The 23768-nt window shown below is 38.0% G+C and overlaps 1 protein-coding gene across 2 annotated transcripts in view; it reads left to right on the top strand.

The window, feature by feature from the left end:
* LOC148942553 (rho GTPase-activating protein 45-like) overlaps positions 1–23768 on the top strand; it is a 311254-nt gene that overhangs the window by 208379 nt on the left and 79107 nt on the right. For both annotated transcript variants that reach the window (XM_089102066.1, XM_089102067.1), the window contains 2 exons: positions 3556–3628; positions 7265–7537. In XM_089102066.1, coding sequence (XP_088958192.1) covers positions 3556–3628; positions 7265–7537 — 346 coding nt within the window. The remainder of the gene's footprint in view (positions 1–3555; positions 3629–7264; positions 7538–23768) is intronic.

Below are 23768 nucleotides of genomic sequence, written 5' to 3'. Positions count from 1 at the left end.
GGACACTCCCCCACAACCATGCCCTTAACCTTTTTAAGCTATGCCCTGAGGGCACATAAGCACGATGTTGGCACAATGTATTATTTTTCATTTTTTTCCTTTAGAGCAGGGCACTTCGTATCGAAGAAGTTGTCATGGAAACTTTGAAAAGGGCTCATTTAATTGGAAATTGGAGTGGCTTGATTGGAAGGCAACTAACACCCCTTCCACGCCCACCATTTCCGGAAACACATCCAATCAAAATTTTGAGATAGCCATTTTGTTCAGCGTAGTTGATTTTCAGATAGAAATTATGTTTTTGAGGAGGGCACTCCCCCAAAGCCCCCGGGGCAAGAGCTGTAAGTCTAGTCCTGGGTGCATATAAAGTTTTTGTAGAACGGGTCGTCGCACAAACTTCAAAAAGGACTTATTCAGTTGGAAATTGAAATGACTAGTGCCCGTTTTTATAGTCAAAAGTAATCGGGGTGCAACTAACATCCCTTCTACGTCCACCATTTCCCCAAACACATCCAATCAAAATTTGGAGATAGCCATTTTGTTCCATGCAGTTTGAAGTTCAGGTAATTATACCTTTGAGCAGGACACCCCCCCCCCCCATCACAGTCTTCAGGGCAAGGGTTATAAGTTATGCCCTGGGGGGATATTAGTTTTTATTGAAGTCTTTGGCGTAGAAACTTGAAAAAGGGCTCATTCGATTGGAAAATCAAAGGTCTAGTGTCCTTTTTAATAGTCGAAAGTTATTTGAGGGCAACAAACCCCCCTCTCTCGCCCACCTTTTCCCCAAACACATCCAATCAAAATTTTTACATAGGCATTTTGTTCAGCGCTGTTGATTTCCAGATAGAAATTATGTTTTTGGGGAGGACACTCTCCCCACAGCCCTCAGGGCAAGGGTTGTAAGTTATGCCCTGGGAGCATGTAAGGTTTTTATAGAAAGTGTTGTCGAAGAAACTTCAAAAAGGGCTCATTTGATTGGTAATTGAAATGGATAGTGTCCTTTTTAATAGTCGAAAGCGACTGGAAGGCAACTAACACCCCTTCCACGCCCCCCGTTTCCCAAAACATATCCAATCAAAATCTTGAGATAGCCATTTTGTTCCATACAGTTTAAAGTTCAAGGAATTATACCTTTGAGCAGGAAACTCCCCCCACAGTCTTCAGGGCAAGGGTTATAAGTTATGCCCTTTGGGTGTATAAGGTTTTTATTGAAGTCTTTGTCGTAGAAACTTGAAAAAGGGCTCATTCTATTGGAAATTCGAAGGGCTAGGTCTATTTAATAGTCGAATGGGATTTGATGGCAACTAACCCCCCTCTCACGCCTACCTTTTCCCCAAACACATCCAATAAAAATTTTTAGATAGCCATTTTATTCAACGTAGTTGAAAGTTTTGGAAACTTTAAGGATGACAACCTATCCCCCCCCCTCCCACAATCCTCAGGGGAAGGGGTGTAAGTTATGCCCTGGGAGCAAGTAATGTTTTTATAGAAAGCAGTGTTGTAAAAACATCAAAAAGGGCTCATTCAATTGAAAATTGAAAGATCTTGTGCCCTTTTAATAGTCGAAGCTGATTGAAGGGCAACTAACCCCCCTCTCACGCCCACCATTTCCCCAAACACATCCAATCAAAATTTTGAGATATCCATTTTCTTCAACGTAGTCGAAAGTTCTGGAAATTAGGTATTTAAGATGATAATCCCCTCAGAGCCCTCAGTGCAAGGGTTGTAAGTTATGCCCTGGGGACAAATAAGGTTTATATAGAAAGTTGTTGAAAAAATTTCAAAAATGGCTCATTAGTTTGGAAATTGAAATTACCCTTTTTAATAGTTGAAAGTGAGTCGAATTTCCACACCAAACTATAAAGCCTTAAAAAACAAAAAGATTTAAAGTATTATTTTCTTTTTACCTGAAAAGACTATGTCAATATAAAACAAACAGAAATTAATTAAAAAAACTTTTTCCACAAAATAAGTTTTTCAAAGAAAAGTAAAGAACTCCATTAAACAAAAAATGAGCAAAAATAAAATCAACTAATCTACGAAGCGTGGAACTACCGCAAATCAGCATCGATAAATAAATGAAACCCAAAACGAACAGAAATTACAATAAATAATCGAATCAAACTCAAAACGAACAGAAACTAACATAAGTTTTGCTCAAAATCCATGCCTTCCCAAGACCAGTACATAATTTGCACTTTACTGAAAAAAATATAAATGTTTTAAAACATTTTCCTGGGGGGGGGGGGGTACACAAAAAAACCTAAAAAAAGTCATAAAAAGTTTGTTTATATCCGTTTTTGTTACGTTTTTTCTGAGTCAAGCAAACATTTCGGGGGGGGTCTAACTCCCCCTTGATACGGCCTTGGGCTTAGGTCGCTTGTTCGACTGTGAGTTCAAGCGAATTTAGTCTTTCTTTTTGCAAAATACTACAGTGGACATTCTTTGTCATGAGTCAACCCGAATATCTCGGTCATCCCCATTGCAATTCCAGTGGGATTTCCCAGTAGGCAAAGCTCATATAACATGAACAATCTCAGTTACCCAATTGTCCGCAAGTCCTGTGGACATGCTCAGTCATAAATTTGAGAAAACATTTTATTTGGGGTTTCCGATCGCCTTCAAATGGCTCATAGGATTGATAGACTATTTGAATTGCCCCTGCTCAACTAAAATCAAGTTGGCGGACTGTGACGAAAAGTTGAGAGCCATGGCTAATTGAAAGAAAGGCAGATAGTGTGAGTGAGAGACAAAGCTGGCATAAGCCTTTTTTAAAAATGTATAAAAATAATGTCATTTCACTTGCTGATAGAAAGTCTATCATCCATCCCAGGACAGAACTAAGGTTGATAGGCATGGAGCAAAGGTAATTTAAATAGTCTATCAGTTCTATGAGCCATTTGACGACGATTGGAGACCTCAAATAACATGTTTTCTCGAATTTATGACTGAGCATGTCCACAGGACTTGCAGGCAATTAAGCAACTGAGATTGCTCATATTCCACGAACTCCTGAAGAGGTTCGAGGCGTCTAATTAGCCGAATTTTGAAGTGCCATGTGAGGTATTATTAGATGGTGCTAGCTTAAATCCGTTAAGCTGGACCTTTTAACAGAAGCTTCCAACACAATTTGAAGAAGGGAGGTTCTTATTTGGGATAAGTTTGATTGCCACGTAAGGACGATATAGGGCTAAGTCTATTAAACTTTGGCTTAAGTTTACAATAAGGTATAGGATTCCAGAGTAAACTATAGGATGAGGAGCTGCTAATTGGCTCAGATTCAAGTACCAACTGGCTACATTATGATTTAATGTGCAATTTTATGATCAATTACAAGTGACTGAAGTCACAGTTCTGCAACATGTAACATTTTTCTGGCTATAACCCAAAGACACCTCCCCCGTCCAAGAACAATTGAAATGGCGAGTCCATTCGGATATTACTTGCGGGAATTTCCCCTTTCTATCTATATGCAAGTAATTCTAACTAGCACGTAACAGCTTGCGTGCTTTTGTGTCTAGGTTTATAGAGAATACTTAGAACTATTTTTTGTTACAGGGTCTCAGAATATCTAATGGGTGACTTAGAAACAGTAGCTCTGGCCAAACCATTGTCCCAGACTAAATCTCAAGTAAGAACAACTTGTTTATACAATATTTCTTAAAGTGTTTGTATATACAACTATAGAGAGAATGAGAAAAGAATGGTTATTTATACTACCTGGCGCCCATATCCAAAGCTATTCTTGCCCTATCTGCTGTTGCCTAGGCGTATACTTTTTTTTCTTAGATAATGACATGGGACGACTTGGCAGGTGAACTATTTTTTCTCAATTTTTCTCTTGGACGCCTGTCCTGAATCATTTTTTGCGAGATGATTTTTAATGCGGTATCATGAATCTCCGAAATGTGATTCATTGATCCTTTATGTTTTGAAGAGAAAACAAACCAAAAGAGAAGAACAAAAAGAACCGAAAGAGAAAACAAAAAGAATATGGAACACATGGATTTCCCTTGCAAGATTCAAAAATGATTTTCCAATTGTTTTTTTTCAAATAATTTCTTTGGTCAATAAAAAACAAATCAAGAAAACAGAATTTTGGAAACAATCAAAATAATTTACTTTCTTTGGCATATTCGCAATATGTAAAATTGATAATTAAAAATTTAACCACCCAGCGTTATCATTATAATAGCATTTTTTACAGTTTTAATAAAGAGGTAAACACCCCCAAAAAAGATTTTTTTTTTTTTTTTTTTTTTTTTTTTTTTTTTTAAGGGATGGTCCAGTCAATCCAGTGGCGATGAAAATTAGTAGAGGCTTTATTTGAACAAAAATTTCGATTTTCATTCCGTATTTTCAATATTAAAAGAGAGGAGACAATAGGAAAGTGCTGAATTCCACCCTTTTGTGTTCCAAAATAAAAGTTATAGCTTTTTATAGGGTCAAAATTCTATCGAGCGATAGTTCTGATATTGAGAATCAGCTTTGAACAACCAAGAAGGTTTTTATACGGCATCCTACATCCCAGTTTCGGAGGTTTTACTGTTGCGATTATACCTAATCGTATATAAACAGCAAACAGACCATATCAAATGAAGCATTATTATAGATTGCTTGTAGATTAATATATCTATAATATATAGATTAATATAGATTAATATTATAAATTAATATTATTTATGTAATTGCATAGTTGTACACCAGCTAGCTGGTAGACGGGGGAGGGAAATAGGAGAATGTTTTGCAGCGGATTTGTTTGTGAACGGAGGGGCTTATGCCTCAAAGGCGGCATTTTAAATACAGATCTCAAATAGCCATGAGAGTCACATGAGACTAAAAAGGAGTGGAAAACGTAGCTCCGAGTTTCTGCTCGTTTGGAGAAATTTATTTGAACGGGGCTTCCAATACAAATGCTGAAGGATGACATCAGCCATTTATTCCGGACATGGTATTTTTTAACAGGAATGGGTTAAAGTTAATGGGTTATTGAATGTTAAAAAACAGTGGACTCTTAGCATAAATAGTTGGGGATTGAGTTGGTGGGAACTCCTCCTGTATTTAAGATAATTTTACACACCCAAGGAGTGCTTTTATTCTCGGAGGATCTTTATGCAAAAGTTACTCTTCAGTGTCAAGAGTGGGGCTTAAGAGGGCTACCCCTCCCCCACCCACAGGATAACCCTGAACATGATTCAAAGTGAAGAAATATTACATTAAAAAAAACTTGTTTCAAGTGAAAGTAAAGACAACTATTAAAAATGAAAATGAAAAAAAAACTTTATACATGGAGGGAGGTCATAAACCCCCTATTTCTTGTACAAAAGTTTGACTTTTTAAGCACAAGAGCAAGGTGACAAAATGTTTAAATTTTTTTATACCACAATGGTATGAATCGTCGTTTCAATACCACAACGATATTGAATCGTTGCTTCAAAAGTTCTGAAAGGTAATAAGCGAGTATGCATTTGCAATTATTACCGGAGTACATCTGTTGCATCCTAAAATGTTTTCAGAAAAGTACTATTTAAACTTTGGTGCATAGAGTATGAGTGGAGTTGAGATAGCTGGCAGTCTCGTCTGTACATAAGTTGTTTTTTTCTTTTTAGGTTTTATCGTTGTTCTTTACTCATTTTTGTAAAACAACTTGTTTCCATCCTTTTACAAAGTTGAGAAAAAACATGAGAATTAATTTATTATGACTGATAAAAAAATCGAAAAAAATATACTATTTATCTACAAAGCTGCTCAATCTCTCTCTCTCTCTCTCTCTCTCTCTCTCTCTCTCTCTCTCTCTCTCTCTCTCTCTCTCTCTTTCTCCCTCTCTCTCTCTCAATTTACTTAGAAACATGTTTTTTTTCAAAGCATGTCATATCTCTTTTTTCTCTTTGTATCCTTTTATGTCTTCTATTCTATTCCTTATTTCCTTTTTCCAACACAAGGAAATAGTTGATTAATAGATTTTTTAAAATCACATGAGAAATCATGTTAAAAATCATGTTTTAAAAAAAACATGAGAATTAATTTATTATGACTGATAAAAAAATCGAAAAAAATATACTATTTATCTAAAAAGATGCTCAATCTCTCTCTCTCTCTCTCTCTCTCTCTCTCTCTCTCTCTCTCTCTCTCTCTCTCTCTCTCTCTCTCCTTCACTCTCTCTCACGTGCGTAGCATTTTTGCATAGGTTATACTGGAAAACGAGGTGGTAAAAACCTGCGTGAACAGTTCCTGAAGTCATTTAATTTTTTCACAACTCTCTGTTATTTTTAAAAGAAATGCCTTTTTAAAACCAAAGCAGCTTTCCCGGGCCGAGAAAACTGCGGTAAAATACAGCAGATCTAATAGTGGTGAACCTGCTGCATAATAAACCAAACTCGAAAATCAGAGGCACTGGACGAATATGCGCCATAATGGAAATGTGAAGTTCCTATCTGTAATCACCTTCTTGTGAAGTAATTGTATGAGGCTACTTATAAAGGAGGGATCCATATGAGTGATGAGGCGAGTCTACTCATGATCCACTCACCTACTTAAGGATCTTTCTCTTCTTCGTGTACTGTTCGTCGAGGCGACATGTCGGCATGTAAGAAATAGCATTTTTGGATTTTTATTGTTTAGCCCGGAAAACTTATTTTTATTTTTTATCTTAAATTGCTTCTGTCAAAAGTTGTGGAGGAATACAATCTTTTAAACCCTGCAGAACCAAAATTGGCACCATTAACCTAGGTCTCTTTTAGATCGCTGAATAAATTGCAGTTTAGAATTAAAATCATAGATGATCTACAGTTCCTGGTAACGAATTGTAAGCCAAGAGAATTTCATGATAATGGTAATCGAACCTCTAAACTAAGCAAATATTACAACAATATTTATATCCAAAGAATTAAGGTTTAGGGGGATTCCAAATGTATAAAATTTGTTTGGTATGAAGTTAACCATTAAGTTAAAGTAGCAAATTTGCTCTGAAGATATATTTTAAATAAGGAATCTCGTAGATTTACTTTTAAGCAATACTAGAAATTATTTTCAAAAGAAAACATCCTGTTTTATATAATACAGCTTTCGAAAAGTATGAAGTGCTTTTTATGTTTTTACAAAACAAAAAGCCGAACGGACGTCGTAACTTTAGTACGCGTGTTCTTAAATATTTTTTCCTCTTGTCTAATGGTTTTTGACATTTTGCTCGTGACTTTTTGTATTGCCTGTGGCAATGCTGCCTCTAACTCACTTCTAATTTATTTATAAATCAATTTTGAAATTTCAGGTACTGAAAGAGCTACCGCCAACAAGAGAGAGCTCTCCCCGAGGGAAGCTTGAAACATTACGTCGGTCCCCTGTTTCTCATCCAGAGGACCTTGACGCCCTACTTCTTTCACTAGATCAAGGAGTGGAGATAGCGCTACATCGCGCTAAACTGTGGTCACGACATGCTCGTGAAATTGCGAGCTTTGTTGAAAGACGAACACAACTTGAAATAGAACACGCGAAAGCCTTATCGAAGCTTGCGCAAGGTGTACGAGCTTCGCTTAAGCAAGATGTAAGCATTTTAGGATTTATTTGGGTCTGCTTTTTTGTTACCAACATCAATTGCCACGGATCTTGTAGATGCGCTGTTTACCGTGTTGTTAGATGCGCTGGCGAATTCTATTGTTTTTGTATATCGTCTGATATCGATCCAGGCAATAAATCTATGATACCATCATACCAAGTGCTATATAACCAGTATAATGATAATTAAAAAGGCGTAGTAATTGGAGTTGATCTTGATGGTGGTGCTGAATAATTAAACATGTTAGCATTAAAGCATGGTTCTAACAAAGAGTCGAATTTTGCTTCGGTAGATGAATTTCTCGTCGGCAAATGGCTAAATTTTTTGGTGAATATTCAGTTCCCTTCTATTTTTTTTATTAGAACTCAAAACTGGCTACTCCGGTCGGAAATATTGTTTTCGAGGAAAATCAAAACCTGACTTGGCTAAAAATAGAATTTTTAAGTCCCTACATTCACACATTGGCGAAAATATATTATTGATATTCTTTTCTAGGTATTTATTCAAAAGAGTCTCATTTTTTATTTCTCTGAAAACTTCAGAGAATCACTTTGGGATATTTGGTCTTTACCAGGATTAAAAGAAATTCATTATCGTTGCACCTTTTCAGCTTGCAAAAACTTTCAAAATCACAGGTAATTGTTATTGAAATATGTCCGAAAGTTAGCCGTCTATTGAGTTAGCTGTCAAATCGTAAATAAACCTACCTGATAAAATGATAATAAATATATTTTGTAAATATAAAGACACTTCGAGCATACCCCTTCTCAAGAATATATTTATATGGACCTCATGTTACGGGGGGTTTTCTACTAATCCTGGTGACTCTTCCACCCGCATTAGAAATTGTATTTAGCTTGTCGTCAAACATTTTGAATTTCTTCTATATTATAAACAAATTATATTGTACTATAATATTGTGTATATTGCATTATAATTATATTGTATATATTTTATTATAAACAATCTGTTTGTTTATGAACAAACGTATGCTCTCTTTTGAGCATCTTACTGACTAATATAAACTTTCGCTATTCCGGGAAACTGTTCTAGTCTCACTCAGTAGCTTCTCATGACAAAATTTTCAGATCAGCTTTTGGCTGATTTGGTGGCAGCTTACTGGAAAATTATCCAAGGGAAAACATGGTTCAATTGTCCAAGAGACCAATTGTCTAACGCCAAATGTCTAAATTTATAAAATTTAATAACATAACAAATTTAATGAGTTTCAAAATTTAATAATGAAAAGCAGGTAATATCATCAAACAAATAAGCTATAAAACTTGCAAAATAACGAATTGGAAATGCCATTAGTTTAATAATTCAACGTCAACGTATTTGTTATGTATTTTACGTTAGTATCCCTCGAGAACGAAACCGTTTTCATAATTTGTATCATTAAAGTTACTTTTCAGTATGCCCCACAACTCGGCTGTAATAATAAAAAAGGGACTATGTTTCAGAGACCTAGTGATAATAAGAAGCTTACAGTTTTTCTGAAATGAGCTATATCCTTTACTCGCCAGTAGATATAGTTGGAAACTGGAGTTTGGATGTTTCTGCTCAGAGGACAATTTTAGACATAAATTTTCATTGTTTTCTCCGAAATTGCAATCATTTATGGAATACAATTTATGGAATAGAAGATACGAGGGTAAATGGTGGAGGGTTAATATGAGCTAATTAGAAATTCTAAGTCATTTATGAATTACATAACTTATTTATTTTATAACGTCATTTGCTTCCCGTTATTAAATTTTCAATTACTCAAAGTCCAATATCTTATTAAATTTTTATGAACAATTTTATTTTCAACAATTTTTCGTTTGGAGATAAGAATTTTATGTTCTCTTGGACAATTTTCCGTTCGTTATCTTGCACGAATAAGAAATATCTTGTATATATAATTGAGAGTGTCGGAGATAATCTGAAAATTCTGACCTGATGAATTAAACGATGTAACTTTTTTTTTTTTTTTTTTTTTTTTTTTTTTTTTGTGTGTGTGTTTGTCTATGTGTGTGTGTGTGTGTGTGTGTGTGTGTGTGTCCAGGTGCAAGCTTAAATTAACAAATTGCAACCAAATTAAATTAACCAAATTGCAATCAATATGATTCATTTTTGGCCTTCCAAACTGTTAGCATTTTTAGATCCCAAATATCTTTTTCAACGGAAAATAAGTGCAAGCACACATGGTGGGGGGATTGGGCCCATATCCCCCCAAAATCTATCTTGTTATTCTTATATTCTATTCATTATTTCCTAATACATTATTAGTTTCCTATATATTATTGTATTTATTTTTTATATATCTTTGTTATGGCTATGTCTGTAAACTCAAGAGAAAACCAATTTATAATAAACCCGTTTATTTTTATAAATGAATCGAGAAAGGGTGTAAAACCAACCACCCAAACTCCGCTGACTTAGTTGGTAGAGCCTGGGACGCATGTAAGTATGGGGGGTGGGGGTCTCGCTTCCACCCCACCCCCCAAATAAAAAATTTAACTTAGCAGAGTATAAGACGTATAAGACCCACACAATCAAATCCACAAGGTTGTTGATTTAAGCCCCTCAATTGAAGTTTTTCCAGTTGGTAAAAGTACAAATATTGGGAATATATTCTGTTTTTATGTAAATGTTATATTTGTGGAATAAAAATCGAAATTAGACTATTTTACACGTGAAGATGGACAAATAATTCAATTAAGGAGGGCTTTGTGTGTCTTTTCTTTATTAATTTATCTAAAAATTTAAATGAAATAAAATTAAATTAGAATTAAATTTAAACTTAAATACATAATTTATTTAAATTAATCAAATTAGAATTGTTGGTTAAATTAATTAAAAAAATTGTTTCAGTAAAATTTCCTTTATTAATGCAAAGACTGTCGAATGACTGTCTTTCCTGATAGTCTTTAGTAAATTAATATAACACTAGTTATTATCAATCTTTCCAAGGACTGATACATCAAGATCATCCATCACCAGCGTTTCATGTTATGAAATACCTAAGGTTTATTATTCATAAAACAGTTTGTGTAACGCCAGGCAGATACTAAATGCCGAAAGTTCAATTTCGTGTTGGGGGTGGGGGAAATTTTTCTCTGACCCTCAGAAAAGAGTATGCGCTACATTCCTTTTTTAGGTCTGCCGCCCAACCGGCTTTTGCGATGGTCTTCCATATAATTATCCTATTTTCGCCTCTTTTTCATGGGTTGTGTCCCACAATACATAAAGTCGTTTATGTTTTTTACATATTTTTAGTTATTAATGCGTCATCAAAAATATGTCACGTGTACTAATATATTGACCAAGTGACTAATTATTGCAATATCCAAATTATCCATGCAATGTGAATCGTAAGATAACATTCAGCGGTATTATTCTTAATGACTCAGTAATCATAGGCAGCGCGCTAGCGCTGCATAAGTAAAGAACGATGTGGGCACAATGTGTTTTTTTTTTCTCCGCCCGGGCACTTCGTATCGAAGGAAATGTCGTAGAAACTTCGAAAAAGGGCTCATTCGATTGGAAATTGGAGTGGCTAGTGCCCTTCTTAATAGTCGAAAGTAATTGGAGGGCAACTAGCCCCTCCCCCACGCCCATCATTCCCCCCAACACTTCTAATCAAAATTTTGAGAGTCATTTTGTTCAACGTAGTTGATTTCCAGATAGAAAATATCTTTCTGAGGAGGAGACTCCCCCACAACCCACGGGGGAAGGGTTTTAAGTTATGCCTTGAGGGCATATCAGGTTTTTATAGAAGTCCTGTCGTAAAAACTTCAAAAAAGGCTCATTCGATTGGAAATTCAAAGGGCTAGTGCCCTTTTTAATAATCGAAAGTGATTGGACGACAACTAGCCCCCCCCCCCCCACCCCCATCATTCCCCCAAACACATCCAATCAAAATTTTGATATAGTCATTTTGTTCAGCGTAGTTGATTTCCTGATAGAAAATATCTTTTTGAGGAGGACACTCCCCCACAACACTCGGGGAAAGGGTTTTAAGTTATTCCCTGAGGGTATATAAGGTTTTTATAGAAGGTGTTGTCGTAGAAGCCTCAAAAAAGGCTCATTCGATTGGAAATTCATAGGGCTAGTGCACTTTTTAATCGTCGAAGGTGATTGGAGGGCAACTAGCCCCCCCCCCCCCCCGCCCTTCATTCTCCCAAACTCATCCAATCAAAATTTTGAGATAGAAATTTTGTTCAGCGTAGTTGATTTTCAGATAGAAAATATCTTTTTGAGGAGGACACTCCCCCACAACCCTCAGGGCAAGGGTTTTAAGTTATTCCCTGGGTGCATATAAGGTTTTTATAGAAGGTGTTGTCGTAGAAACTTCAAAAAAGGCTCATTCGATTGGAAATTCAAAGGGCTACTGCCCGTTTTAATATTCGAATGTGATCGGAGGGCAACTAGCCCCCCCGCGCCCATCATTCCCCCAAACCCATCCAATCACAATTTTGAGATAGCCATTTTGTCCAGCGTAGTTGATTTCCAGATAGAAAATAGGTTTTTGAGGAGGACACTTCCCTGCAAGCCCCGGGGCAAGGGTTTTTAGTTATGTTTTGGGGGTATATAAGATTTTTATAGAAGGCGTTGTCGTAGAAACTTCAAGAAAGGCTCATTCGATTGGAAATTTAAAGGGCTAGTACCCTTTTCTGATAGTCGAAAGTGATTGGAGGGCAACTAGCCCCCCCCCCCACGCCCATCATTCCCCCAAACACATCCAATCAAAATTTTAAGATAGCCATTTTGTTCACCGTACTTGGTTTCCAGATAGATAATATGTTTTAGAGGAGGACACTCCCCCACAGCCCTCAGGGCAAGGGTTTTAACTTATACCCTGGGGGCATATAAGGTTTTTATCGAATGCGTTGTCGTAGAAACTTCAAAACAGGGTCATTCGATTGGAAATTCAAAGGGCTAGTACCCTTTTTTATAGTTGAAACTGATTGGAGGGCAACTAGCCCCCCCACGCCCATCATTCCCCCAAACAAATACGATTAAACCTTTTAGATAGCCATTTCGTTCAGCGTAGTTGATTTCCGGATAGAAAATATGTTTTTGAGGAGGACACTCCCCCACAACCTTCAGGGCAGGGGTTTTAAGTTATGCCCTGGGGGCATAAAAGGTTTTTATAGAAGGCGTTGTCGTGGAAACTTCAAAACAGGGTCATTCGATTGGAAATTCAAAGCGCTGGTACCCTTTTTAATTGTCGAAAGTGATTGGAGGGCAACTATCCCCCGCCCCCACGCCCATCATTCCCCCAAACACAACCAATCAAAATTTTGAGATAGCCATTTTGTTCAGCGTAGTTGATTTCCACATGGAAAATGTGTTTTTGAGGAGGACACTCCCCCTCAGGTTTTTATTGAAATCTTTGTCGTAGAAACTTGAAAAAGGGCTCATTCGATTGGAAATTCAAAGGACTAGTGCCATTTTTAATAGTCAAAAGTGATTTGAGGGCAACTAACCCCCCTCTCTCGCCCACCTTTTCCCAAAACACATCCAATCAAATTTTTAGATAGCTATTTTATTAAACGTAGTTAAAAGTTATGGAAATTATATCTTTAAGGATGACAACCCCTCCCGCCACAGCCCTCAGGGCAGGGGTTGTAAGTTATGCCCTGGGGGCATATAAAGTTTTTATTGAAAGCGTTGTCGTAGAAACTTCAAAACAGGCTCATTCGCACCCTTTTTAATAGTCGAAAATGATTTGAGTGCAACTATCCCCCCCCCCCTCACGCTCTTCATTCCCCCAATCACATCCAATCAAAATTTGAGATAACTATTTTGTTCAGCGTAGTTGATTTCCAGATAGAAAATTTGTTTTTGAGGAGGATACTCCCCCACAGCCCTCAGGGCAAAGGTTTTAAGTTATGCCCTGGGGGTATATAAGGTTTTTAAAGAGGGCGTTGTAGTAAAAACTTCAAAAAAAGCTCATTCGCTTGGAAATTCAAAGAGCTAGTGCAATTTTTAATAGTCGAAAGTGATTGGAGGGCAGATCGCCCCCCCCCCCACGCCCATAATTCTCCCAAACACATCCAATCAGAATTTTGAGATAGCCATTTTGTTCAGGGTAGTTGATTTGCAGATAGAAGACATATTTTTAAGGAGGACACTCACCCACAACCCACAGGGCAAGGATTATAAGTTATGCCCTGGGGGCATATAAGGTTTTTATTGAAATTTTTGTCGTAGAAACTTGAAAAAGGGCTCATTCGATTTGAAATTCAAAGGACTAGTACCATTTTCAATAGTCAAAAGTGATTTTTTTTTTTTTTATTCCAATATTCACGGCGCCAGGTACTTCAAAGTATCTGATATGCCGCTATTCATTTACCTCTTTCAATGGCCTCGAGGTTTTAAATGTCTATTGAACCTTCTTTTGAAGGTGTCAAGAGAGGGATTTGCAGGGATAATATCCCCAGGAAGATCATTCCAGATAGAAGTGCAACGCCAGATGAAGCTGTTCCTCAAGTACTTGGTTTTCGGCGTATCCTCTTTTAGATAATTGGACCGAGTTGTGTGCGTTCGTGTCTGCCTTGTCGGCTGGACAAAGGGGGGCACAATTCGAGAGAGCTCGTCTGAGGGAGGCGAATTCACGTACTTGTAGAAAACAGCCATCGATGCTACATCAAACCTTTCATTTAGAGGCTGGAGCAATTCTTGTGTAGAGGTGCAGCCCGCCCTATTTGCCCTATTCTGGATCTTTTGAAGTGGTGCCAACAGCGTTTTCGGAGCACCAGCAAATAGCGGGCATCCATATTCAGCTATGGGTCTGATGGAAGACTTGTAGAGTGGGATGATCGAGCTTGATGGAAGAAGGTTTTGCAGTGAAGAGTAACTCCCAGCTTTCTTGCGCAGGAGGTTCTCACCCGATCAAGGTGGTTGTTCCAAGAGAGATCGGTGGAGAAATGAATCCCCAGTAGACGATGCTCGTCGACTCTTTTTATAGCTTCATATTTGAAGATGAAACTGGGGTGTTCACGTGGCACCTTTGATCGGGTAATTAGAAGCTCCTTTTTTTTCGATGCATTGAAGTTGATCATCCATGCATCAGACCACTTTTTAATTTTCAAAAGATGCATCTGTAGGGAAAGTGAGGCTTGTATTGGGTCTTCGTGAATAGGGACGGCTGAGTGTGTCGTGGTATCGTCGATAAAGTGATGCTGAGGGTTTGCGAGGTTGTCTCCCATGTCGTTTATGTAAATAAGGAAGAGCGTAGGTCCCAAGACACTGCCCTGGTGTACCCCTGCTTTCACTGGATATTCGGGGGAAATAAACCCGTCAAGAACAACCCGCAGTGAACGATTGGAAAGAAAGCTCTCAATCACTTTTAACAGACGTCCACGAACACCATACACAGAAAGTTTCTTTAGCAGGTCAAGGTGCCATACTTTGCCAAAATCTTTTGTAATGTCGAAGGATCGTACCCTGATGTCTTATCCCATTGCCAGTAGTTATATCCACTCCTGATACTGGGCCACTACGCAGTCTAATGTTGAACATTTCCAGCGGACTCCATATTGGCGATCGCCTAGAAGGTCATTTGATTCCAGGTACTGAAGTAGTGTTTTATTGGAGACACTCTCGTAGACTTTGCGAACACAGGAGAGAAGGCTAATAGGCCTGTAGGAGCCCACGCTCGTTGGATCGCCTTCTGGCTTTAGAGTAGGTATAACATGGGCGGACTTCCATGTTCGTGGGAAGGTTCCGGAGAAAAAGCACAGCCGGAAAAGCAATGACACGGGCCCAGCTAGTTCGGCACTGCAGGATTTGAGGACAACATTTGGTATGTTGTCAGGACCCGTGGCTTTGGTCACATACAGATGTTGCGGAATGCGAAGGATCTTGGGAGCAAAAAAAATCACGCGTTCCAGGACAGTGTCGGTTCGGTCGGAGAATTTTGGCACTTCTCTACCGTCATCGTCTAGATTCGAGAATTCGGCAAAAGCCTTAGCAAGTGCTTCAGCCTTTGCCTGTGGATCTTGTACCACTGTCCCGTTACTCTGGAGAGAAGGCATTGCGGTCACCTTGGACGACGGTAAAGCCTCCTTGACAATTTTCCACTAACTCTTTGCCGAAGCAAGTTGAAGTTTGGTGGCGAATTTCTCCTTATGCTGAACCCGGGACTACCGAATCGTTCGAACTGCATCTCTGCGTGCATTTATGAAGGCAGTTCTGTCTTCTTTGCTCTTCGAAAGTATCCATCTCTTGTGTGCCTTTCGCTTTGCTTGGATTGTCTTCTTACACTGGGCGTTGAACCAAGGTTTGTCCTTACTGGACACCTGGATCCACTTTGAAGGGATATGCTTTTCGACAGAGTCAACTATGGCCTGCCGGTGCTTATCTGCAGCTTTCTCTGGGCCTTCCAGGAGGAAGGCTCTCCACTACTGAGAAAAAAGAGTGTTTCTCAAACCTTCCCAATCACCTCTTTTGTATAGCCAGATTGTTCGTTCATGCTTTACTGGAGGCGGAATACGTAGGTTTCCACGTGCAACGACGGCAACGTGGTCACTGATGAAAGCATGAGCGTCTACCTTAAAGGAGTCAGGGTGATCTGTTAGGAATAGGTCAATTCAAGATAATCCGTTTGGGCCGTGGTGCGTATCAAAATTGACAAGCTTTTTTAGGCCGTAAAAGAGAGATAGATAATACAAATGCGACCCTTCCGTATCAGTATTTTTGCTGCGAAGCCGCATGATTTGATGGACGTTGAAGTCTCCATGAAGGATAATGGCTGACTTAGCGTACTTGCCCCGAATATATTCAAGGGAGGTTTCAAGGTAGCTGGTAATCTGGTAAGTTGGAGGGTTATACACGGTACCGACAATCACGAATTTATTTGGTAGGGTCACCCTGACCCACAGAGCTTCTTCGTCTGCTGAATCTGGTATGTTCAGGCATGAATAAGGTATATGGCTCTTTATATAAACAGCGACACCTCCTCCTCCGCATTTAGCGCCGTTAGTACGCTCTCGATCCCGCCTGAGGAGCGTGTATCCCTGTATGGCAACCTCACTGCTCTGAATTTCTTGGTTTTTTTTTCTACGACAACGCCTTCTATAAAAACCTTATATGCCCCCAGAGCATAACTTACAACCCTTGCACTGAGGGCTCTGAGGGGGGTTATCATCCTAAAACACCTAATTTCCAGAATTTTCGTCTACGTTGAACAAAATGGATATCTCAAAATTTTGATTGGACGTGTTTGGGGAAATGGTGGGCGAGAGAGGGGGGTTAGAAGTCCTTCAATCACTTTCGACTATTAAAAGGGCACTAGTCCTTTCAATTTTCAATTGAATGAGCCCTTTATGATGTTTTTACAATATCGCTTTCTATAAAAAACCTTACATTCTCCCAGGGCATAACTTACAACCCTTGCCCTGAGAGGTGGGGGGGGGGATGGATTGTCATCCTTAAAGGCCTAATTAACCAAAACTTTCAACTACGTAGAATAAAATGACTATCTAAAAATTTTGATTGGATCTGTTTGGGGAAAAAATGGGCGTGAGAGGGGGGTTAGTTGCCCTAAAATCCATTTCTAATATTAAAAATGGTACTAGCCCTTTTAATGTCCAATCGAATGAGCCCTTTTTGAAGTTTCTAGGACAAAGCTTTGTATAAAAACCTTATATGCCCCCAGGGCATAACTTACAACCCTTGCCCTGAGGGCTGTAGGGGGAGTGTCCTCCTTAAAAACATAATTTCTATCTGGAAATCAGCAACGCTGAACAACATGACTATCTAAAAATTTTGGTTGGATGTATTTGGAGAAAAGGTGGACTAGATAGGGGGGTTAGTTGCCCTCAAATCACTTTCGACTATTAAAAAGAGCACTAGACCTTTGAATTTCCAATCGAATGAGCCCTTTTTCAAGTTTCTACGACAATATGAAGATTTCATTAAGAAGTTATATGCCCTCAGGGCATAACTTATAACCCTTGCCCTGAAGACTGTGGGGGGAGTGTTCTGCTCAAAGGTATAATTTTCGGAACTTAAAACTGCGTGGAACAAATGGCTATTTCAAATTTTGATTGGATTTGTTTTGGGAAATGGTGGGCGTGGAAGGGGTGTTAGTTGCCTTCCAATTACTATCGACTATTAAAAAGGGCACTAGCCATTTCAATTTATTATCGAATGAGACCTTTTTGAAGTTTCTACGACAATGCGTTCTTTAAAAACCTTATATGCCCCTAGGGCATAACTTACAACCCTTGCCCTGAGGGCTGTGAGGGGTTTGTCATCCTCAAAGACCCAATTTCCAGAACTTAAAACTACGTTGAATAAAATGTCTATCTCAAAATTTTGATTTGATGTGTTTGGGGGAATGATGGGCTGGGGGGGGGGGGGGGCTAGCTGCCCTCCAATCACTTTCGACTGTTAAAAAGGGCACTAACCCCTTATAGTTTCCAATCGAATGATCCTTTTTGAAGCTTCTACGACAACGTCGTCTATAAAAACTTTATATGCCCCCAGGGCATAATTTACAACCCTTGCCTTGAAGGCTGTGGGGGGGTGACCTCCTCAAAAACATATTTTCTATGTGGAAATCAACTACGCTGAACAAAATGACTATCTCAAAATTTTTAATCGATGTGTTTCGGGAAATGGTGGGCGTGGAAGGAGTGTTAGTTGCCGTGGAATCAATTTCGACTATTAAAAAGAGCAAAAGCCACTCCAATTTCCAATTGAATGAGCCCTTTTCGAAGTTTCTACGACAACTTCTTCGATACGAAGTGCCCTGCTCTAAAGGAAAAACATAATAAATGATACATTGTGCCAACATCGTTCTTATATACCCCAGGGTATAACTTAAAACCCTTGCCCCGAGGGTTGTGGTGGAGGTCCTCCTCAGAAACATATTTTCTATCTGGAAATCAACTACTCTGAACCAAATGGCTATCTCAAAGTTTTGATTGGATGTGTTTGGGGGAATGATGGGGGGGGGAGGGGGCAAGTTGCCCTCCAATCACTTTCGACTATTAAAAAGGGCCCTGGCCCTTTTAATTTCCAATCGAACGAGCCTTTTTTGAAGTTTCTACGACAACGCCTCCTATAAAAACCTTATATGGTCCCAGGGCATAATTTAAAACCCTTGCCCCGAGGGTTGTGGGGAGTGTCCTCCATAAAAACATATTTTCTATCTGTAAATTAACTACGCTGAACAAAATGGCTATCTCAATATTTTTATTGGATGTGTTTGGGGGAATGATGGGCGTGGAGGAGGGGGGGCTAGTTACCCTCCAATCACTTTCGACTATTAAAAAGGGCACTAGCCCTTTGAATTTCCAATCTAATGAGCCTTTTTTGAAGTTTCTACGACAACACCTTCTATAAAATCCTTATATGCCCCCAGGGCATAACTTGAAACCCTTTTCCCGAGGGTCGTGGGTTAGTGTCCTCCTCAAAAACATATTTTCTATTTAGAAATCACCTACGCTGAACAAAATGGCTATCTCAAAATTTTTATTGGGTGTGTCTGGGGAAATGATGGGAGTGGGGGGGGGCTATTTGCCCTCCAATCACTTTTGACTATTGAAAAGGGTACTAGCCACTCCAATTTGCATTCGAATGAGCCCTTTTCGAAGTTTCTATGACAACTCCTTTGATACGAAGTGCCTGGGTATGGAGGAAAAAAATAACACTGTGCCCACATCGTTCTTAACTTATGCAGCGCTATTGCGCTGCCTATGATTTTTGGCCGGTTTCATCATCAGCCATACAGAGAGACTTGTCGGTACACCAACAGTACCTGATATTCTGTGAGTTCTTCCTTTTCTCGTATCTAGCCTTTCTACGTATTGAAACGTTGTTTGAAGGAGTTAAAATATTTCATTGAAGAAAATACCCCCTCCACACAATATAAAGTCCCAAGTGGATATACAGTACCAGAAAAGTTTTTTTCTTATACGTTTTTCTTGGTGTTTTCTTATCGGTTAATCGGAGCAATCTCTGTGCCATTTTTATCTGGTCACCTCGATGGCATGAAACGTGGCAAAAGCAGAAAAAAAAATACCAAAGAAGGAGGTCAGAGGACGTCCTAGTAAAAGGCAGCCACTGACACCGCGGAAACCCTTACCTTTAAATGTAATTAATAAAAAAAAAATCCAAAAAACAAGCTTTTAAAAGAAAAGTAAAGAGCTCCATTAAGCCAAGAATGAGCAAAATTAAGTCAAATAATCTTCCAAGCGTAAAACTACCACAAGTCTCTATCAATAAATGGGCTGTCCCCTCCTCAACGCCTCGCTGTTTACGCTAAAGTTTGACTTTCTCACAACTCTTATTTTTTTTAAACAATGAAAACCTTATTCCTTATATGAAAGGGGCTGTCACCTCCTCAACGCCTCGCTGTTTACGCTAGAGTTTACTTAATCGCAACTGTATTTTACAATCAATAAAAAGCATTAGCGTAAAGAGCAAGCCATTGAGGAGGCGACAACCCCGTTCGAGTGAGTAAGAAGGTTTTCATTGTTTAAAAAAAAATAAGAGTTTTGAGAAAGTCAATCTTTAGCGTAAACAGCGAGGCGTTGATGAGGGGACAGCCCCTTTCACATACGGAATAATTTCTGTTCGTTTTAAGTTTTAATGTCGCTCCTTACTTTCAGTTGAAAAAACTTGTTTTTTTTATTTAATTTCTGATAGTTTTTTAGTTAATTAATCTTTTATTTTTGCTAACAATAGTTGAATAAGTAAACAAAATTTTCATAACAAATTTAATTTTATTTTTCTAAATGGATTTCTCTAAATTTGGTTCTGACTTAATTTACAAATTAACTTACGTAACGAAATTCTATATTCGTATATTTTTATTCTGGCAAAAAATACAAAGTTGCAGATTTTTGCAGATATGAGCTTGAAACCTAGGTAATAGGGTTTTTTGATACGCTGAATCTGACGGTGTGATTTTCATTAAAATTCTTTCACTTGTAGGGGATGTTTCCCCCCTCTTTAAAAAAATCAGGTAAATTTTCTCAGGCTCGTAGCCTTTGATGAGTAATACTAAACTTAATAAAATTTATATATTTAGAATCAGCATGATAAAATTTTGATACATTTATTGACATCAAAATTCCGTTTTTAAAAGTTTCGATTACTATTGAGCCGTATCGCTTGTTTTTTTTTATTTTTTTTTTATTACGTATATGTTATTACGTATATGAGGGGGTTCTCCCCTTAGTCAATACCACGCCCTTAACGTTAAAAGTTAAAAAAAAAATTAATTCACAAACCTCTTTTGAAAGCACTAAAAAAAACTGTAGCGTAAAGAGCGAGGTTTTGAATTGGGGGAGAACCCCCTCATATACGTAATAATTTCTGTTCGTTTTAAGTTCTAATGTTGCTTCTTACTTTCAGTTGAAAAAACTTGTTTTTTTAAAATTTATTTTCTTATCGTTTTTTAAATAATGCTTGGAAATCCGGCGCCCCTTCATAGAAATGTCCCTTACCCCAAAGAAACATCCTCAACGGAAAGATTCTCCCGAGTAACCCCCTCCTCCCGCCCCCCCCCCCACCAGAAAAAAATCATTCCTGAAAATGTCTGTATACTTCCCCATAACCAAAACAATATTTAAGCAAGGGGCAAAGTTCATAACTTGCAGCCCTTTCCCTGGGAATTGTGGGGGATTAAGTCATCCTAAAAGACATATTTATTAGATTTTCGGTTATGCTGAACAAAATGGCTATCTCAAATTTTAATTGTGTGACTTTGAGAAAAAATGAGCGTGGGAGGGGGCCTAGTTGCCCTCGTTTTTTAAACAAAAAAACTTTAGCGTAAAGAGCGAGGCGTTGAGGAGGGGACAGCCCCTTTCATATACGGAATAATTTCCGTTCGTTTTATAAAAACAGCAATCATGAAAAATATATACGCCATCATGTGTATTTGGATACTACATGATACTACATGGGTATGGCACAACTATAAAACTATTAGTTTTAATGTGGACATGGACTTTGCCAAATTATGGCGGTAAGTGCCTTTTGACATAGAAGGCAAGAAAACTGGAGAAAGTTTGCAAAAACAAGGAATTACAATTATGCAAAATACAAAACGCAACAAGTTCCTAATTAAAGAGGAAACAAATGAACAAATATTCATATATTTTTAATACGTATATTAGGGAGTTCACCCCCTAGTCAATACCTTAATCTTTAAGCTAAAGTTCGAATTTTGTTCCAATTCTTTAAAAATGACCTCTTAATCACAAGGCCAAGTAATTAAAACAAAATTTTCAGATTAATTTTACTTTTATTTGGTTAAATGGCTTTCTCGAAACTTGTTCAATTTTATTTATGGAAGTTTTTATTAGTAATAAATATACGTAAACTATGAATTAACTTACCCAACGCGTTTCTATATTTATATATTTTTAATACGTATATTAGGGGGCTCGCCCCCTTGTCAATACCTCGCTCTTTAAGTTATAGTTCGAATTTTGTTCCAATTCTTTAAAAATGACCCTTAATCACAAAGGCCGTTACTTAGAATAAATAGCTCTTATGAAAGTACTAAAAAATCTTTGGCTTAAAGAGTGAGGTATTGACTAGGGGGTTAACCCAATCATAAATGTAATATTTTCTGTTCGTTTTATGTTTTGATATTCCTCGTTTTTCCCTTTTGGAAAAGTTGTTTTGTTTTATTCTTAATTTCTGATCCTCATTTTAAATTATGCTGGGAAATCCGGCGCCCCCTTCATAGCAATGTCGCTTCCCCCAGGAAAACTTCGTTCATGAAAAGATCCTCCCATATATTCCCCGACCCACCCCACCCCCCACTATCAGAAAAAATTCCCCCTGAAAACTTCTGTATACTTCACAATAACCAATACTATATGTTACCATTGGGTAAAGCTCATAACTTTCAGCCCTCCCCCTGGGGGTTTCGAGGGATTGAGTCATCCTAAAAGACATATTTATTATATTTTCGACCATGCTGAAGAAAATGGGTATCTCCAAATTTTTATCGGATCACTTTTGGAAAAAATGAGCGTGGGAGGGGGCCTACTTGCCCTCCATTTTTTTGGTTACTTAAGAATGGCACTAGAAATTTTAATTACGGTTCCAATGAGTTCTCCTATGATATTCTAGGAATTCTAGGACCACTGGGTTGATACAATCACCCCTGGGGAAAAGAAAAAAAACAACAAATAAACACGCATCCGTGATCTTTCTTCTGGCAAAACATGGAAAATTCCACATTTTTGCAGATAGGAGCTTGAAACCTCTACAGTAGGGTTCTCTGATACGCTGAATATGATGGTGTGATTTTCATTAAGGTTCCATGAATTTTAAGGGGTCTTTCCCCCTTTTTTCGAAAATCAGCCAAATTTTTATCAGGCGCGTAACTTTTGATAGGTAAGATTAAACTTGATGAAACTTATATATTTGAAATCAAAATTAAAATGTGATTCTTTTGATGCATCTATTGGTATCAAAATTCCGTTTTTCAGAGTTTCGGTTACCATTGAGCCGGGTCGCTCCTTACTTACACTTCGTTACCACGAACTGTTTGACAATGATTTGTGGTAGTTTTACGCTTGGAAGATTATTTAACTTTATTTTGCTCACTCTTGGCTTAATGGAGCTCTTTACTTTTCTTTGACAAACTTACTTTGTGGAAAAATTTTTCAAAATGAATTTCTTTTCGTTTTTTAATGACATAGTCTTTTTCATGGAAAAAATAATGTTGTATTTCCTTTCAGTTTTTTCTGTGTGAATCCATAGTATGGGTTGCTATTTGTATTTTGGAAAAACTTTTTTAACAATTTTTAATCCTGACACAAATAGTATTTTTCATTTAATTTTAAAGCTTCTGAATTTGACATGAAAATTAAAACTTATTATCATTCCCAAAAGATTCTATCTAGGCTCTTTGACAACCTGGATGTACTTACACTCTTTCTATTTATTTAAATTTTAAGAGAAGAAGCGGTAATAGTAGTATCCCCAAAAGTTTCAAGGAGGCACACTTGTGCCTCTATAAAGAGGCGACCCACCACAATGTTAAGCGATTTCAGGTCCTAGAGGTCGCAGAGAGACAGCGGTGATCGCATTTTGTAGCCCAAGCTCAAACTAAGAAACTTGAAAAATTTCATCCTCCTCCAACTTTATCTTCATGGGGTAAACTGGGCCGGAAGTTTGGACCCTCCCACCACAGCCCCCCTTTAACGTTGTCCGATTGGGCTGAAATTTAGAGGTTAAGCTTTCCTAGGGC

Source organism: Artemia sp. Qi Xiang Cuo, chromosome 16, assembly GCF_049724085.1.
Source record: "Artemia sp. Qi Xiang Cuo chromosome 16, ASM4972408v1, whole genome shotgun sequence".
In the NCBI taxonomy this organism is placed as follows: Eukaryota; Metazoa; Arthropoda; class Branchiopoda; order Anostraca; family Artemiidae; genus Artemia; species Artemia sp. Qi Xiang Cuo.
The sequence above is the reverse complement of the archived record's forward strand: the minus strand, read 5'-3'. Positions and strand labels throughout refer to the sequence as shown.